Source organism: Misgurnus anguillicaudatus, unplaced genomic scaffold (assembly GCF_027580225.2).
Source record: "Misgurnus anguillicaudatus unplaced genomic scaffold, ASM2758022v2 HiC_scaffold_31, whole genome shotgun sequence".
NCBI classification, from domain to species: domain Eukaryota; kingdom Metazoa; phylum Chordata; class Actinopteri; order Cypriniformes; family Cobitidae; genus Misgurnus; species Misgurnus anguillicaudatus.
In genome coordinates this window covers 2,214,307-2,233,776 of record NW_027395281.1, presented here as the reverse complement: position 1 = coordinate 2,233,776, position 19,470 = coordinate 2,214,307, and the positions used below count along the sequence as shown (strand labels likewise).

The 19,470-nt window shown below is 33.4% G+C and overlaps 3 protein-coding genes across 4 annotated transcripts in view; 2 read left to right on the top strand and 1 right to left on the bottom strand.

Moving 5' to 3' along the window:
* The window catches only part of LOC141362946 (uncharacterized), a 34,208-nt gene extending 25,785 nt beyond the window's left edge, over window positions 1-8,423 (top strand). For both annotated transcript variants that reach the window (XM_073865249.1, XM_073865248.1), the window contains 2 exons: window positions 7,377-7,679; window positions 7,884-8,423. In XM_073865249.1, coding sequence (XP_073721350.1) covers window positions 7,377-7,679; window positions 7,884-7,954 — 374 coding nt within the window. In that variant the 3' untranslated portion in view covers window positions 7,955-8,423. The remainder of the gene's footprint in view (window positions 1-7,376; window positions 7,680-7,883) is intronic.
* A 1,069-nt stretch (window positions 8,424-9,492) lies between these two features.
* LOC129452897 (elastase-1) lies at window positions 9,493-16,096 on the bottom strand. The gene is made up of 8 exons (XM_055216982.2): window positions 15,950-16,096; window positions 15,732-15,820; window positions 15,472-15,572; window positions 14,488-14,613; window positions 13,278-13,414; window positions 13,048-13,190; window positions 9,722-9,871; window positions 9,493-9,602 (listed from the first exon to the last, which is right to left on the bottom strand). The coding sequence occupies exons 1-8, from the start codon at window positions 16,023-16,025 to the stop codon at window positions 9,591-9,593; spliced, it is 834 nt and encodes a 277-aa protein (XP_055072957.2). The 5' UTR covers window positions 16,026-16,096; the 3' UTR covers window positions 9,493-9,590.
* Window positions 15,934-19,470, top strand: part of LOC141348951 (acid-sensing ion channel 1-like) — a 206,190-nt gene continuing 202,653 nt past the window's right edge. Inside the window, exons 1-2 of the mRNA XM_073865243.1 lie at window positions 15,934-16,086; window positions 19,169-19,293. The gene's annotated coding sequence lies outside the window, so the exon portion shown is untranslated. The remainder of the gene's footprint in view (window positions 16,087-19,168; window positions 19,294-19,470) is intronic.

The following is a 19,470-nucleotide window of genomic DNA, read 5'->3' as shown; positions in this document are numbered from 1 at the left end:
GTTTTTGTGTTGTCTCAACGTTAGAGGAATGTTACATTTTACCATTTTTAAATGTTATGACAATGTCATGTTTTAATGTTCACACAATGTTTAAAACAACAACTGTTTATTATATTGACTTATATGATCGTTATGTAAATGATAGAGAAACATTGCATTTTATTATATTTATTTTTTATATTTATATTATTTTATTATATTTATTATATATTTATTATATAATATATATCTATTATATATAAGTTTAGATGTTGATGTTTTGTTTCATTTTAAGTCACCATTATTGTGATTAGTGTTCGTTTTAGTTGGGCTCTTGAGCCTTGTCTTTTGCTTGCTAGTTTTTTCCCTGGTTGTGTTAACTTTTTGTTAAAACACCACATTTATTATGAACATGTTAAGTTAATAGTGTAATTCTGTGGTGTGGTGGTTGGTACATAATGGTAAAAAATCATTCCTAATTAATTTACTAATCAAAAGTTTATTTTCTGTCAATAATGTAAATGAGATCCAGCACTTTCACAGCAGTTTGTCATTAAAGAGTTTAAGAAACTTTTGTCAAAAAATATCTGCTACACAATTGGGATGCATAAACATCAAGAATCAGACTATGAATCTCAACCATGGTGACAAAGAAAATTGGAAAATAATCCTTATTTATCCATGCTGCAGTGCATGCTGGGAGTCCTGAATGAGATTTGTAATTTGTTAATACCCAGCATGCATTGCAGCATGAAGTTTTTCATTTAATTGTCACCATGATTGAGATTCATTGTCTGATTCTTGATGTTTGGGCATCCCAATTATACAGCAGATATTTTTTGTCCAAAGTTTCTAAAACTCTTTAATGACAAACTGCTGTGAAAGAGCTGGATCTCATTTACATTATTGACAGAAAATAAACTTTTGATTAGTAAATTAATTGGGAATGATTTTTTACCATTATGTACCAACCACCACACCACAAAATTACACTACTAACTTAACATGTTCATAACAAATGTGGTGTATTAACAAAAAGTTAACACAACCAGGGAAAAATCTAGCAAGCAAAGGACAAGGCTCAAGAGCCCAACTAAAACGAACACTAATCACAATAATGGTGACTTAAAATGAAACAAAACATCAACATCTAAACTTATATATAATAGATATATAATATATAATAAATATATAAAAAAATAATATAAATATAAAAAATAAATATAATAAAATTCAATGTTTCTCTATCATTTACATAACAATTAAACAAGTCAATATAATAAACAGTTGTTGTTTTAAACATTGTGTGAACATTAAAACATGACATTGTCATAACGTTTAAAAATGGTAAAATGTAACATTCCTCTAACGTTGAGACAACACAAAAACGTTCTTAGAACGTCAAGAAAACTGGACACTTTTAACGTTGGCAGAACGTTTTTGGGAACGTAAAGAACTTTCAGGGAACGTTCTTAGAACTTTTTTCTGTTAGCTGGGTAGGGTCGGGAGAGAGCTCGGACACAGACTCACACCAGAACGGGTATGTGTGGTAATGCTGACCTTTTGTTTAATTCACTCATGATGAACTCGATCAGCCATCTTCTCTATAAGTGACATCCGTGACTGTTGACGTTTACGCGAAAAAGAAAGTAAAAGGAACGCGGAGTTAAAATACTTTTGACTGTAGAGAGAGCCACGCTGCTTGCAACAGGAGAGAGAGGGGAGGGGCGCGCGCTGTAGAGGCGCTGCATGCAACGAGAGAGGGAGGAGGGAGGCGCGCTGAGCGCTCACTACAATGAATATAGTAGAATTAAAATGTAAATGGTAATCATGAAAAATCTATTTGTGGCGGCCAGTGTTGATTCTATGGCAGATAAATCAATGTATGGAAAACACTGAATTATTCCATAGGTTCCAGTTCTGGGCCCCCCCTCATCCTGGGCCCGGGACAACAGACCCGTTTGTCCCCCCCTGTCGGCGGGCGTGCATCTGACAGATGTTGATTAACTTTTTGATTCAGTTCTATATGTTCTGTTGGTTGTATTTTATCCCAATGTTTATGTAGTGTTAAAAAACTAAAACAGGAAGTGCTTCTGAACCAGCGTTGTTAATCTTGCAAAATGGTCTATATCTCTCTCTGATTCATGGCCGCGGGAAGTGGGGGTGCTGCGGGTGCTGCAGCACCCCCTGTTGGCGAGAGGGAGATTTTTTAAGTAAAAATATTTTGCACAATTTATATATTACTTTTTATTTTAGGAAATTATTTTTGACACACGTAGGTTATTACGTGTATTTTGGATTTTAATTTCATTACTGTCTGTGCCTACCCATCTCCGTGGCCTCATCCGAGCGCACTTTCTCCGCCTTGCGTCTATTGGTGACATGGGTACGCAGCATCATGATCCAGAAAAGACTCACACACCTTTCGCTGATGCATGCCCACACAGAAATTATGAAATCCCTGGCATTCGTAGCACAAAAACGCTTTTTAATTTGAAAAATTAAAGGATTAACTTTATACCATCAATGAATAATACACACTGAGATCTCGCTTTGGAACGACAGATTTTTAAATGCAGCGCTCCATAAAACACTCAATAGCCTATGCAACTGCACAGGTAACCAGAAACTGACTAGCAAAATTTAGACAGCGTAATGATGATAGGTCATGAGATATTATTTGATAGACTAGTAAATGTGGATTAAGGATGTTTAAAATCTCTAGCCTTGTGGTCAGGAGAAGGGTAACATTATATATTGGCTATATGATTTCCATATTATAGACGAACGGCAATAAACGTCTGCAATAAATATCCTCACAACAATATTATTTCTCAAAACTTTGACCAAAATTATTTTCAAAGGAACTGTATTCTTACAGTTATTCAAAGATGCACGCATTATTCCGCATATAATTTGAATATTAGACAAGAGTATTCATATAACGGCAATGAACGTCTCATATGGCAATACATATCCACATAGAATAACTTAACATAACAGCATAATAAAATTAATAAGCAGTCAAGGAAGCAGGATTGACATGTAAATTGTATTACTATTATTATTATTACCGGGAAAACAGCAATATTACTGAAATAAACTCTGAGGTAAGCTAAATGCGCCAAACACGCTTTTAATCGCAGTCTAAATAAGCAATAAAAGTGGAAAAAACATTATTATCTCTTGACAAAATTATATTTAAAGGAAATGTATTCTTACCGTTATTCAAAGATGCACAAATTATTCCATATAGTATTTTATGTTTAAGAGCACGTTGCTCTGTTATGTAATAGCTGATTGACAGATGCGCGTCTCCGTCTTTCAAACAGGTATCATTATAACCTTTATAACAATAGAGTAAACTTTGCTTCCACTGTGTTTGTCTGATATGAATAACACACGTCGGCAAATTATTAGTTTTTGAAAATAATATTTATTTATTCTTTGCAAATTATTATCTTATTTGAATAGATTTTTATTGCCGCTTCCACAGACATCATTGTGTATTTTACAAAGTAAATGTAGGCTATTGTTTTACCAGTGCTTATGTGTATTTAAATGTTTGAAATCTAAAATAAACATTATGAGGTTGAAAACACTGCATTGTGTTGATATGACAGCGCTGAGCTCGTCCGGAGCCAACCAACGCGAAAGACGTTTGAATCTGGCAGTAATGTCATGTCACTGAACATTCTAAATCCCATATGGGGATAAGGTTAAATTATTATTTAACTCAAAAGGATGAGCATTTTATTTGTAACCATTATTACAAAAACGAAACAGAGGGGGCACAAATCAAATCAGATCTGAGGGGGCAATGACTCCGGTCAATGACTCTATATGGTGAGATGAGAATTTTTTTTTAAGCAAGTCCGAGTGTTGAAACGCTTCTGCTCTCTGCAGGTTCGTAAATTCTTTATCTCTTGTTACAAATAAAGTATTTTTAGAGTACAAACCTTATATAAAGCCTAATATATTCTAAAAATTTAATTATACACCATGTATTTCTTTACAAAAGGTATACAATATCCGAACTAAACGCATTATTATTTTTGTTCAATTTATGAATTATTTATAAGTTCAAAAAAATACAATAATAGTACTGTTTAGTGAAAAGATTGAAATAAAAATGTACTAGGTATGTTACTGTGAGAATGTTTTCAGCCAGCTTTTACCACTGTTAATCGACTTGTGATCCTTACTTAAAAACGAAAGTAAAATAATTTTGTCCGAATGGACATTGAAAATTGTTATGTATATGACAATAAAGTAGTGAAACTCAATGTATTTATTTTTAAAATATATTTTATATAAATATATAAATATATTTTAAAAATATATTTTCGGCACCCTAGAGAGAGCCATGGTAAATTATTACAGGCCTGTGTTCCTGCCATTCCTCCATGAACCACTAGGCCTGTTAAGATAACTACACTGTAAAAAAAAATCCGTAGTTTTTACGGTGAAATACTGGCAGCTGTGGTTACCAGAACATTTCTGTAAAAAATACAACTTAAAACCGTAAAAACAACACCGCCACAGTTGGATGCATTACAGCGAACTTTTGTAAATTTTACAAATCTTACCTGTATACAGAATTTCTTTGATTTATTTACTGTTTAGAAACTCTTATTTTTTAATGGTAAAATGCAGATGAGATTGCCAGAAAACTGCCATAAAAATATATGAACATGTAAACAACTTTTTGTATTTCATTAATTAATATAATTTTATTCATATTTGAATATATGCAAAAAAACACTATAATCTAGGTGATGGAAAAGACAGCTGCACAAAGAAACAAAGTTTGTTGTGAAATTGCACAAATTGTTTTCTAATTATTTGCCAACAACTTGAACAGAGACAGCGGACATACACAAAGATTGTATCATACAAACAAATACAAAACAACATCAGGGTAAGTTATTAAATCGCTCGAGTCCATTTTACAGAGTTAAAAAGTGACACTTAAATACTGACATGATGAATGAACATTAATGATGAAATAGAGTGCAGTCAAAACACAAGTACAACTGAACTACAGACAAAATGAGACAAGATCTCCCCACAGGAGACCATTAACATCTACACTTATTACAAACCAGTTTGACTTATTTCAGTCATACAATTACATAATCTCTTATTGAGAATTAACAGAGGGTTAGATGATGATTTATCAAAAATGTTGTTTGAAGTCACCATTACGGTGATCAGTGGTTGTTTTAGTTGGGGTCTTGAGCCTCAATGGTTACTTATTTCCTTTTTCTTATTGTCAATTGTGTTAGTGGGTGACACAGAGCACTTATTGATGATGAAAGGGGTTGTAAAAACAAGTCTCCAACACTTCTTTACTGTTAAGTGGTTTGATTTATCCACATGAAAGTTGTGATTGACTGGTAGTTATAGTAAGAGAGAAATTGGTTTAATGTCTGGTGTTTGTGGTCTTCTGCAAATATAGCTGTTGGGCTAAAAAGAGTTTTGTAATGGTTATGGGACTGGTTAAAGAGGTTGTTTGACACTTCATATTCATATCAAGATTCAACCTACAAAGCTCAATAGTGGTGACCATCAAAAAACTAATTCAGATTAAGTGCAATGCATGCTAGATAACTTTGTACTATGGTAATACCCAGCATGCATTGCGGCATGCAGCTTTCATGTTTTGGGTCACCGTTGATGTGATTTGTATGCTGATTCTTGAAGTCTAGACTAACTTTGTTTAGTCACAGAATCGTCTGACATTATTTTTACTGTTTATAAGTCTAATTATTTAAATCCATTGGCACTCTGTAACATTGTCCCACAAGAAAATATTTGTATGGGGTACAGAAAAAACTTGATGTTCACAGTTAGAGATTTTATGAGAACACCTGCTTGGTAAACTTTAAGATGACTAGACCATCACTAAAAATCTACCAGCATCACCTGATTTAATTTACTTCAGCTTCTTAGACCATAGCTTACGTGTATTGACACATTATTCTAACAGTCAGAGAAAGCTTAACCCAAAGACCTACGAGCCAAGTGCCCCATTTAAGAAAACAATGATCTCCATAATGGTGACTTCAAACAAACCAAATAAAGTCAAACTGGTTTGTAATAAGTGTAGATGTTAATGGTGTTTGTGTTTAATTCTCCTCTGGTGAGATCTTGAGCGATTGAATGTGTTTATATGTTATATTTATACAGTTAATGTTCATCTAAGATTTTGTCTGTAGTTCAGTTGTACTTGTGTTTTGACTGCTCTCTATTTCATCATTAATGTTCATTCATCATGTCATTATTTAAGTGTCACTTTTTAACTCTGTAAAATGGAGTCATGTAGACACTGAGTGATTTAATAACTTACCCTGATGTTGTTTTGTATTTGTTTGTATGATACAATCTTTGTGTATGTCCACTGTCTCTTTTTAAATTGTTGGTAAATATTTAGAAAACAATTTGTAATAATTTCACAACAAAATTTGTTTCTTTGTGCAGCTGTCTGCATCACCTGGACTATAGTGGTTTTCTACATATTTTAAGAAATGAATGAAATTATATTAGTTAAAGGGGACATATTATGAAAATCTGACTTTTTCCATGTTTAAGTGCTATAATTGTGTCCCCAGTGCTTCTATCAACCTAGAAAATGTTAAAAAGATCAACCCAATAAGTTAGTTTTGGTAAACCATTTTCTGCAAGAATGTGAAAAAATAGGTCATTGTAATTTGGCCCTTATTGTGATGTCAGAATAAGGTAATACCGCCCCCTTTATCTGCACTATCCAACCACAGCACAACCATTTAGGATGGAGAGAAAGAGAGAAATAAAATAATTCACAGCACAATTGAGTTTCAATTGCAACAAACCACCATCATTGTGATCAGTGGTTGCACTTCATCCGCTCATTTGCATTTTAAATGACACACCCAAAACGGCACACTTTTGCTCAGACCTATTTTAGACTTAGTTTACATCTTAAAAAAAATCTCATAATATGTCCCCTTTAATGAAATACAAAAAGTTGTTTACATGTTCATATATTTTTACGGTGGTTGTCTGGCAATCACATCTGCATTTTACCATTAAAAAATAAGAGTTTCTAAACAGTTAATTAATCAAAGAAATTCTGTATACAGGTAAGATTTGTAAAATTTACAAAAGTTCGCTGTAATGCATCTAACTGTGGTGGTGTTGTTTTTACGGTTTTAAGATGTATTTTTTACAGAATTGTTCTGGTAACCACAGCTGCCAGTATTTCTCCGTAAAAACTACGGATTTTTTTTACAGTGTACAACTACATGTACTTTTTGATTGGCAATATGTTTTAATTTAAAAGAGAAGGTGGCATAAAATGGTATATATAAACATTATATGTTTTTCTTTTCAATGTGCTGTTGTGACATTTAAAGAGAAGACAGTGATGGAGGGATATTCAGTCACCCTATACACTTATCTTACTAAACTTAAGAGCGATGATGTGATCAAGTGGAGATTCAGAGATCAAGAGATCATAGCTGAAATCAATAGAAAGAAAAACAAGATTTCTACATACGATGGAGATGATGGAAGATTTAGAAACAGACTGAGAATAAACAACCGGACTGGAGATCTCACCATCACAAACATCACAACCGATCACTCAGGACTTTATGAACTGAAGATCATCAGTAGTAAAGGAGCATCATGGTCTCAGTTCAGTGTTAATGTCACAGGTATGTAGACTAAGTCTAATGCTATCACATTCCATATTTGACACAGTAATGTGACTTCGGTTGATTTGATAAGAACAAATGCATGAAACCATTTATGTAAAAAATGTCTAAATGCATGTTGATGGTAATTAGTTAACATTAGTTTTGTCAGTTTTAATCTCCAGATCAACTCACAACTTTCTCTCTTTAATTTCTGTGTTTCAGCATGGGTGAGAGGGCATGAACCGTTGGCCGATGTGATGTCTCTGTTGAGTGGAGATTCTGTAAATTATTAGCTGGCGACTGATGATCATCTAATAGATCCTCAATAGCATAATTGGTATACATTTAAAAAATGGCTGGGTTATTTTTGACCCATGTTGTGCAAATATTGGACAAAACACAGCACTGTATTTAAATTAACCTAACTGCTGGATTATTATAACCCATGCATAACAACGACCCAACATTGGGACATTTTTAACCCAGGATTGGGTAATTTTTACCCAGTGTGTGTTTTTGTCCAATATTTTCATGGCACGGCATTTACCAAGCCAATAAAGAAAATATTTGCTTGCAGACTTTTGACTAAAATTGTTTTGTTGGCGCATTTAGACTGGATCTGCATGAAGCACTGGCATTATACAATGGGCAACATTTTATTTTTCCAAGATGTCATAACATTGCACAGTTGCAGATATATAATTCCTGAAAGATGATATTTCTTGGGTTAAAATGTGTCATTTTCTATACGTATTAAAGGGGTCATAGACTTTTTTCATATTTAAGTGCTATAATTGGGTCCCCAGTGCTTCTATCAACCTAGAAAATGTGATAAAGATCAACCCAGTAACTTTGTTTGGGTAAGCCATTTACTGCAAGCATGTGAAAAATTAGGTCGTTCAGATTTCGCCTGTTTTGTGAGGTAGGTAGCATGGCGAATTATAATAATACCGCCCCCTTTATCTGCACTATCCAACCACAGCACTGCTATTTATTTCAGAGAGTAAGAGGGAGAAAAGAAGAACATGACAGCACAATTGAGTTTCAATTACAACAAATCACCATCATTGTGATCAGTGTTTGGACTTCATCTGCTCATTTGCATTTTAAAGGAAACACCCCAAAACGGCTCACTTTTGCTCAGACCTACAAATTTGCAATTTTAACATGCTGTAATTAATTATCTGTGGGGTATTTTCAGTTAAATCCTCACCTTCACACTCTTGGGACACCAAAGATTTAACTTACATCTTAAAAAAATCTCATAATATGACCCCTTTAACTTAATATTACAGGGGTTTTAATTATAGTAACTTTTCATGTTGTGTTAGCTAACATTTGTCTTGCGCTGCATCCCAAACCGCCTACTTCCATACTATATAGTAGGCAAAAAGTACGAGAAGTAGTGCTTTTCGCCTACTATATAGTATGGAAGTATGCGGTTTGCGACGCAGTGTTGATAGTAGTTTAGCCATTATGATGTTTCAGTCTGTGTGACACGTTTTATTCTGTAAGTTTATTTTATTCTTGTTAATAATTTTCTTTTATAAATGTTGTGTATAAATCTGTTCCCCGATCAAATCTGAAGTGACTCATACAAAAAGTGCCTTATAGTAAAGAAAGAACAACCAAGCTGATGTTTCTGCTTTGAATCTTTGTCTTTATATTATTTTTTAAAATGATGAACATTTCAAAATGTTTTCTGTTATACTCTCTAGCGTGAGATATCTACTAAAATGTATTTCCAATTACAATAACTCACTAAACGTATTTTCATGATTATACTGCGTTATGGACACAATATCAAAAACGACTCAAAACCAGCTGAAGATAAGATGTACAGCAAAGTTTATTGTGTTTCATCTCATAAATGAGGCAGTAGGGAATTGTGGGTATAATGCAGGATGTATGTCTTTGACATCATCCAATTTATCCAATGATCTGAAATGAAAACAGGAAACATACTTAGAAGAGTATTGCAGACATGTTGTGTATTATTTGTGCGAGTTTTGATCATGTATGATTATAGTTTGATGATGATGATGATGATGAAGACTTACACCCTGAATCCAGCTGATGTAAGCAGACACACGAGTGAAGACTGTTGGTTTCTGGTTGGTGTTACAGCCCAATGAGGAGACAAAGCTGGTCACACCGTGGACGTAATAAGCTCCATTAACCTGACAGTTCAGAGGACCACCAGAGTCGCCCTAAAAAAATAAACACAACAACAAAATTAAACAAACAAAAAATGTGTTATACAGACATACAAACAAAGAAACATTTCCAGTTCACATTTCACACCAAATAAAACGTAATATAAACCTAACACCTGTTTTTAGGATCATTTCACATTGTGACATTTTTAATCATAATCACAAGAAATATATACATGTGTATTTACATTTTTATATTTATTAATGTATATTATATAGTCACTGTCCTTCCGAAAGCTTGTCCAAATTCACTCTTTTTCAAGAAACAAAATAAACACTGTATTTTTTAAATGATTACCTAATGTGTTGTCTAATTATATATATATATATATATATATATATATATATATATATATATATATATATATATATATATATATATATATATATATATATATATATATGAAATGTATATATATAAAAAAATGAAATTAATATATGTGTGTGTGTGGTTAAACCATTTCAAAAGATGTAAACAATTTCAAAAGATGTAAACAATACTGGTCCAGAAACACTTACTGTTTCAGTTTGTGACTGTTTTTTATTCATTTCAGATATATCATTATCTTTAAGATGTTTGTATAACTTTTTGATTCAGTTCTATGTGTTCTGTTGGAAGTATTTCATCCCAATGTTTATCTAGTGTTAAAAAACTGAAACAGGAAGTGCTTCCCCAGCTAACAGAAAAAAGTTCTAAGAACGTTCCCTGAAAGTTTTTAACGTTCCCAAAAACGTTCTGCCAACGTTAAAAGTGTCCAGTTTTCTTGACGTTCTAAGAACGTTTTTGTGTTGTCTCAACGTTAGAGGAATGTTACATTTTACCATTTTTAAACGTTATGACAATGTCATGTTTTAATGTTCACAGTCACACAATGTTTAAAACAACAACTGTTTATTATACTGACTTCTTTGATTGTTATGTAAATGATAGAGAAACATTGCATTTTATTATATTTATTTTTTATATTTATATTATTTTATTATATTTATTATATATTATATATTTATTATATATTATATATCTATTATATATAAGTTTAGATGTTGATGTTTTGTTTCATTTTAAGTCACCATTATTGTGATTAGTGTTTGTTTTAGTTGGGCTCTTGAGCCTTGTCCTTCGCTTGCTAGTTTTTTCCCTGGTTGTGTTAACTTTTTGTTAATACACCACATTTGTTATGAACATGTTAAGTTAGTAGTGTAATTCTGTGGTGTGGTGGTTGGTACGAAATGGTAAAAAATCATTCCTAATTAATTTACTAATCAAAAGTTTATTTTCTGTCAATAATGTAAATGAGATCCAGCACTTTCAGAGCAGTTTGTCAATAAGGAGTTTAAGAAACTTTGGACAAAAAATATCTGCTGTATAATTGGGACGCACAAACATCAAGAATCAGACTATGAATCTCAACCATGGTGACAAAGAAAATTGGAAAAAAAATCTTTATTTATCCATGCTGCAGTGCATGCTGGGAGTCCTGAATGAGATTTGTAATTTGTTAATACCCAGCATGCATTGCAGCATGAAGTTTTTCATTTAATTGTCACCATGGTTGAGATTCATAGTCTGATTCTTGATGTTTGTACGTCCCAATTAAATAGCGGATATTTTTTGTCCAAAGTTTCTAAAACTCTTTAATGACAAACTGCTGTTAAAGCACTGGATCTCATTTACATTTTTGACAGAAAATAAACTTTTGATTAGTAAATAAATTAGGAATGTTTTTTTACCATTATGTACCAACCACCACACCACAGAATTACACTACTAACTTACCATGTTCATAACAAATGTGGTGTATTAACAATAAGTTAACACAACCAGTGAAAAAACTAGCAAGCAAAGGACAAGGCTCAAGAGCCCAACTAAAACGAACACTAATCACAATAATGGTGACTTAAAATTAAACAAAACATCAACATCTAAACTTACATATAATAGATATATAATATATAATAAATATATAATATATAATAAATATAATAAAATAATATAAATATAAAAATAAATATAATAAAATGCAATGTTTCTCTATCATTTACATAACAATCAAAGAAGTCAGTATAATAAACAGTTGTTGTTTTAAACATTGTGTGACTGTGAACATTAAAACATGACATTGTCATAACGTTTAAAAATGGTAAAATGTAACATTCCTCTAACGTTGAGACAACACAAAAACGTTCTTAGAACGTCAAGAAAACTGGACACTTTTAACGTTGGCAGAACGTTTTTGGGAACGTTAAAAACTTTCAGGGAACGTTCTTAGAACTTTTTTCTGTTAGCTGGGTCTGGACCAGTGTTGTTTACGTTTTTTGAAATGGTCTAAACATAATAATTACACACAGTACACACACTCATATATTATGTAAAAACGAATAACTTTTATTTTGAATGTGATTAATCGCTATTAATCTTTGCAAAGTCCTAATATATATATTTTTATATACAGTATACATGATTTATGTAATGCTTATTCTCGTTGGTGTTTCCCAATAGCTACTGCAATTTTGTTAGCACTGTAATTGCCTTTAAGAAAATTAACCATGTTTTACTACAGTTAAAAAAACATGGTTACTTTAGTAAACACATCGTTTTGCTAATAGAAATCAATACACCAAAAATATATTTACGTCTTTAATAAAACAAATGTGGTTAATTTTGGTAACGGTTTTAACTATTAGAAGGCAGTAAAATGTAAATACTACACTTCATTTTAATTTATTAAATTTTATTTTAATGTTTAGGCTTATTATGACGAAACACGCATATGGCACGAGACACGCGAGAACCAATGAAATACGTCATCGACGTGCCGCCATATTTAAACGTATCCCGCTCGCTGATCTGCATGTTGCTATGGACACGCGACATAACAACCGCTAAATAAGCTTAAAATATGAATCGTTTTCTCTCACAACCGTATCTATTGGCTTTATAAAACGTTTATGAACACACTAAAGTCATTTTGATGACATTATTAATGGATGTGTGTGCCTTTTAATTAGCACAATAAGATCGTGACGTTTTATATAATTCGTTTGTGTTCAACTGAGGAAAGGAAGTCATATACATACGATGATTGTGAGTAAATTATGAAATAATGTTTGTATTTGGATAAACGTATACACTTTAAATACCCCTGTCAGGTGTTGTGTGATGTGCTTACATTGCATCCAGAGTCTCTTCCACCTCCAGCACAAACCATGGTGTTCTTCACAGTGCTGCCCCACCAGCCACTGCTGCTACAGGTCTGATGATCCACCAGGGGGAGATAGGCCTGTTTGAGCTGAGCAGAGAGGGAACCACCAGCTGTACATACACAGAAGAGAAATCAGCACATTTCATGGTAAATAATTATTGTAAAGTCGTTTTAGTGTAGGTGATGACGTCACGTACTCGATGTGCGGCCCCAGCCGGTGATGTAACAGGGGTTGTTGTGGGGCAGAGTTTGTCCGGATGGGGGCAGAGAAGCCAGCTTAACGTATGAGTTGAGGGTGGCATCATTGGTCAGACGCAGGAGAGCGATGTCATATCTGTAAAAAACACAGGCGTGAATCTCGGCTGTGTCCGAAAGCTCTAAAATGTTGCATTCGGAGGCAGCATTCTAAGGCAGTGGTTCTCAAACTTTTTCAGCGTGCGGCCCCCCTTGTGTGCGGTGCATTCCTTCGCGGCCCCCCCAAAGAAAATGTATGACAATTTTGTTCTAAAACATAACATTTTATTTAGACAAAACATATTAAAGTATACAAAGTAGTGCTGTTGGTTAGTAGCCTTATTTTTTTAAGTTTAATTACACAAAATTTATGAAAAATTAATGTATTTTATAAAATGCCATAAAACTGGGGCCCCCCTGGCACCATCTCGCTGTTCTAAGGCAGTGGTTCTCAAACTGGGGGCCACGAGATGGTGCCAGGGGGGCCCCAGTTTTAAGACATTTTATAAAATACATTCAACTATCATGAATTCTGTGTAATTAAACCTAAAAAATAAGGCTACTAACCAACAGCACTACTTTGTATAACTTAATATGTTTTGTTTAATTAAAATGTTAAATTTTAGAACAGTTTTTTCTCATAAATTTTCTTTGGGGGGGGCCGCAGAGGAATGCACCGTACACAAGGGGGGCCGCACGCGGAAAAAGTTTGAGAACCACTGTTCTAAGGCATCAAGGCACGTCCGAATCCAATGTTAGGTTTATCTCCTGAGATACCTTTATTGTTTTATCCCACAATTTTATGCGTGGGCGTGCAGGAAATGTAATTGGTCGAGCCTGGTCGAATTCGAAAAAATGAAATGGCGGCCAAGAAAGCATTTGGAGCACAGATTTAGTGTAAATAAAGTTTTATTTGAACTTTTTACACCTTGATTGCATTTATAGCGAGAAAGTAGTATTGTAGTTTTCAAATATGCACTTAGTTATCACAATAATTTATATTTTAAACAGAATTATTTTACGCTGCCTATGAAGGCTGTCCGAATGTGTTTCCCAAAGTTGCCGCCGAAGTTACTGCCTCATGAGACAGCTAGGCAACAAGTCGGCTACCTAAGCTTTCAGATGCAGCCCTCGTTTATGGCTGACCTGATGCTTGTTGTAATGGTTACTCACCCAGAGGCCACACTGTTGCTGTTCCAGTTGGGGTGGATGTAGACCTGACTGACGGTCATGTACTGCTCGCGACCCTCCTGTGTGTTGAGGTTGTGTTCGCCCAGAACAACACGCCAAGTTCTCTGTCTGCACAGGAAACACATGACATGCTATTTTGTAACAATGCGGGGCAAGTTGTCACAACCCAACATTTTTGCGTTAAAGGGGACATATCATAAAATCTGACTTTTTCTGTTTAACTGCTGTAATCAGGTCCCAAATGCTTTTATTAACCTAAAAAAATGTGAAAAAGGAAAACTAAATCTCTTTTTATAAACCATTCATTCATTCAGATTTCGCTCCCCATGTGATGTCGAAAGGGGATCTTATTATAATAATACAGCGCCTTAATCTGCACTATCCAACCACGGCACTGGCATTTAGTGCAGAGAGAGAAAGAAATAGAAAAATATTTTACACCACAATTGTTTTAATTCCAACAAATCACCATTATGGTGATCAGTGTTTGCTTTAGCACCTCATTTGCATTTAAAGGGACACACCTTAAAAGTGGCAATTTTAACCTTAAGCCATAATAAATGATCTATGGGGTATTTTGAGCTGAATCTTCACATACACAGTCTGGGGACACCGAAGATTTTTTTACATCTTGAAAAAGTCTGATAAATATCCCCTTTAAAGCTAGGGCTGCATAACAACTAATCGTTGTAGAATAAAAGTTTTTGTCACATCATATATGTACTTTGTATAATAGTTATCCATATATAAACAAAATATTTGTAAATCTTAAATATTTATATATCATATAAAATAATATTCAAAAATGCATGTGTGTGTATTTATATATAAATAATTATTATATATAATACACACATTTATGATGTAAACAAAAACTTTTATTCTGCAAACGGTTAGTTGTGATTAGTTGTTATGCAGCCCTATTTAAAACCATATAGGATTTAGGTATGTGTATGTGTGTATTACGTGTCCACGCAGTGGGCAGCGGTCATCACCCATTTCTGTCTGATCAAAGTACCACCACAGGTGTGATGGTAACTTCCACCGGACAGATACTGTAGAGAGATCTGATAACACACAATGAGAGTTTAGTTACACAAACATCAGAGAAGATCCAGGTACAAAAGGTGATAATATTGACCACCTTAAACTAATGCAATCATAAGTTAGAAACCTAGTTGGCATTTTAGAGTATTTTTGTATAGTTTAAATTCAGACTGATGTACCTGCCAGGGCCAGGAGTTGGGTTTAGCCACCTCTCCTCCCACAACCCTCTGTTCGTAGGTATCCTCAATATATCTGGGCTCGGCCAAAGCTGAAGATAAAACACACATTCAACACACAAAGAACGCCATTATTAAATGTGTATATCGTATTGGCTGCATTTGCCAACTTGGATAACTAAATGATGCTTGTTTTTTCTCATCAGAAAGTGAAGTCTTACCCAGAGCAGCCAGCACACTCAACAGCATGAACCTCAGCATGTTTCTAGTGGATTCACTGAATTCTGTACGCTTCATCTGATCTTTATATATTCGTGCAGACGTCACAGCGCCGTACCGAGATGTTTGATCCTCACAGGTGTGTGAATTCACACACATATCACAGCAGTCAAGGTCGACACATTACATGTTTGTTTGTCCAGTATGACACAAGGTTATGAAAGGTTTCAGTTCAATGCATATTTCACTTATGCACTCTTAAAAAAAGATAAAGTTTTTGTACAATTTAATTCAGTTGATTAAGAGTAAGGAATAATGTAAAGTAAAATATGTATATATATATATTAAGTATTCATATTTATAAATAATATAAAGTAAATATAAAAATGTGTATGTGTGTGTGTGTTTATATATACATAATTATTATACACACACAAATACATGATGTAAACAAAAACTTTTTTATGGCAATTAGTTGCAATTAATTGTCATGCAGACCTTTTTATTTAATATATATGTGAGCCTGTATGGGAAATTGCATGAGATTTGGAGCATTAAATTTTGATTTCATGTTGATTTCAATCTTTGACATGATCTTACTCTGTCAATATTAAAGATATCAAGGTTGTATTTTCACTTTATGTTCACAGATGATTTTATGTGGAAAACAAAAGATGGGTTACATAATATTTGCTTTATGTGTGTTGTCTATAAATATTTTTCTTATATTGATATTTTCCTTTTAACATCATGTCCATGATTAAAAAGTCTATAAGGTTATAGATTTTATAAGTGTATATCTTTAGGTAACCTTTTCTTTTTTAATTAATATGATACCACAAATACTACATGAATAGTACACTGTAAAAAAACTTTGCTGCCTTCAAATTTGCTGCCTTGAATCAACTCAGATTTACAAGTCATTTTAACTTACTATTATTTATCTTGACTAGAGATGAGTTGTTATAACTATATTTTATAAGTTGTGACAACTCATCTCTGTTGACATGACTTGTAAATCTGAGTTGATTTAACAAAAAAGCTTAAGGCATCAAAGTATTTTTTACAGTGTAGTTATAAAATACTTTGCAAAATACTGTTTATATATCACAAATAGCATATCATTGACCAACCAAGTATTTCTGAGCCAACAAAGTCCCATGTAGTTGTTTAAAGTATAAAAAATTAAATAGCTGTATAATAATAATAATACAGTAAAAAAACAGAAAATCACAAAAATGCTAACTGATTCACATAATATTTGCTTTATGTGTGTTGTCTATAAATATTTTTCTTATATTGAAATTTTAACATCAAAGGTCCATGATTTAAAAATGGATGTGTGTGCTTTTTAATTTAAAGTTATAGATTATATAAAAAAATATCTTTTGGTTATGGTAAAGGTCACCGTTTTTATCCTTTTGCTTTTTTAAAGTACTAATGTTGCATACAGTCCCTTAATTAATATGATAACACAAATACTACATAAATAATAGTTTTAAAATATTTAGCAAAATGCCGTTTATATATCACAAGTAGCATATCATAAAAGTATTTTTTAATTCAATTTTCAATTCAGGTGTATTGCTTTTTGCAATTGTTTAATTGTTTCAGAGCAGCTTTACATTAATAGATGCAGGAAAAAAACAGAAAAACATAAAACATAAGCAGCAGAGCGGTTAAAATTAACCATACTAACGAGCGTAGTAATAATGTAACATATATGAGAGGGTGCTAAGTTAGCTGACTCCCAAGGGGTTGAAAAAACCCCTAGGAGAAAAAACCCTGTGGGAAAAGTCCTAGGAGGGGAAAAAACCCTTGGGAGAGAGCCAGACATAGCTGATTCTATTAAGGATATATTATATAATAGATACACTGTAAAAAAATTGCTGTAATTATGCAGCTGGTTGCCAGTAACTTACTGTAGAAGATAAAGACTGAAAATGTTTCATGTTCATTTAACTTTAAACAAACTGTTGCCAGTAAATAACATAAATGTAAAATCTACAGTAAGATACTGGCAGCTAGTGTACAGTGTATGATTATTTAAATTTTATGGGGATTAAAACATAATATATATGTATATATACACACAGATAAGTAGATTAGTTGACACCAGCTGGGCATCACGTTGAAGGAAGGACAGTGAATGGAAAACCAACAAATTACTATACTACCATGTTTAAAGTATAAAAACAATAAAAACAATAAAATTACTGTATAATAATAATAATAATTTATTATACATTTGTGAAGTTTTATAAACTATTCAATTTTATGGTGTTTCACATGTTGCTCACTTTTTAAACTAAACTAAAAAGAATGAGGATAGTTATAGTTAAAGTAGGTCACAAAACTTCATGAATTGTATTTGAAGGGGTTTAAGTTGATAAGACAACTGTTCCATTCACATGATAACATTTATTTTTGGCATTTCCCAGAGGTTTATCACCTTTGTACATGAAGTGCTGATAAAGATTAAACACACTGAACAAATTTTCCTCAATGAAAAATCTGCATTTTTGTGCCACTTTAATAACTCTTGATAAAAATATTTTACTTTGAGCCTTTTATTAATGAGAGGAATGGATTTCAGTCTCTGTACACAAGAGGGCGCCACTACACAACACTGAATAATAAAAATAAAAATACACATGCATACTAAACATATAGTCTAGAAACTTCCACAAGTTTGTCTTATTTAAAGTTAATTCATTTCCCAGGGTTTAATCTGACTCTGTATGTATGACAAAGAAAATTTTTTAATTTTAAGGTTTTAGTGTTTCACAGCATTTCTCAGCTGCTTTATATGTCATAAAATCTTCTCTCACGCTACTTAACATTTCAAAGTGAGTCAGACCAAACCACAAAAGACCTGAAAACAACAGCGAGGCCAAATCCCTTTTAATATCGTCACTCATTAATGCAGAAGTCATTAAAGTTGGTCTTTATCTCTTATCAGAGCCCATTAGACTGAGCTGTAATTGAGCTCTGTTCAACATCTCTCCCGGTTCACACGGACACACGGGTTTATCCTCCGGTCTTTCTCACGACACTCAAGTCTGATCATCCAGAGAGTGTTTTAATTAAAGATGTTTGTTCTTGATCATGTGTCGTCACCTAATGAGAGAATTTGAGTTCCCACTGATGAGGTTTGAAAGTCAATCATGTATAGTTGGAGTTTGCTAACAGGTCTCTCTCTTTCTCTTTGTGGTTGACAGTGGATGCTGCTGTGTCCCATCATCCTCCTCTTCATCAGATAACGAGAAACTCAACTCCTCATCAGAGGTTTATCATGGCTGATAGCGCCTCGGTGTCTGGCGAGCTGCTGGTGTGTCCTCCTGAGGTTTGAGTATGCATACTGTACCGTCACATCCTCAGGCTCTCTGTCACAAACACTCAGGTACTGTACACGCTGTCACAGGCGGGGAAAAGCTCTCAGAGTGGACGTGCCGGTCACTGCGTTTCACATCAAGAGCTTTGTGTTCCTGGGAGACCCCGCCGCAAGTAGAGGTCAAACACA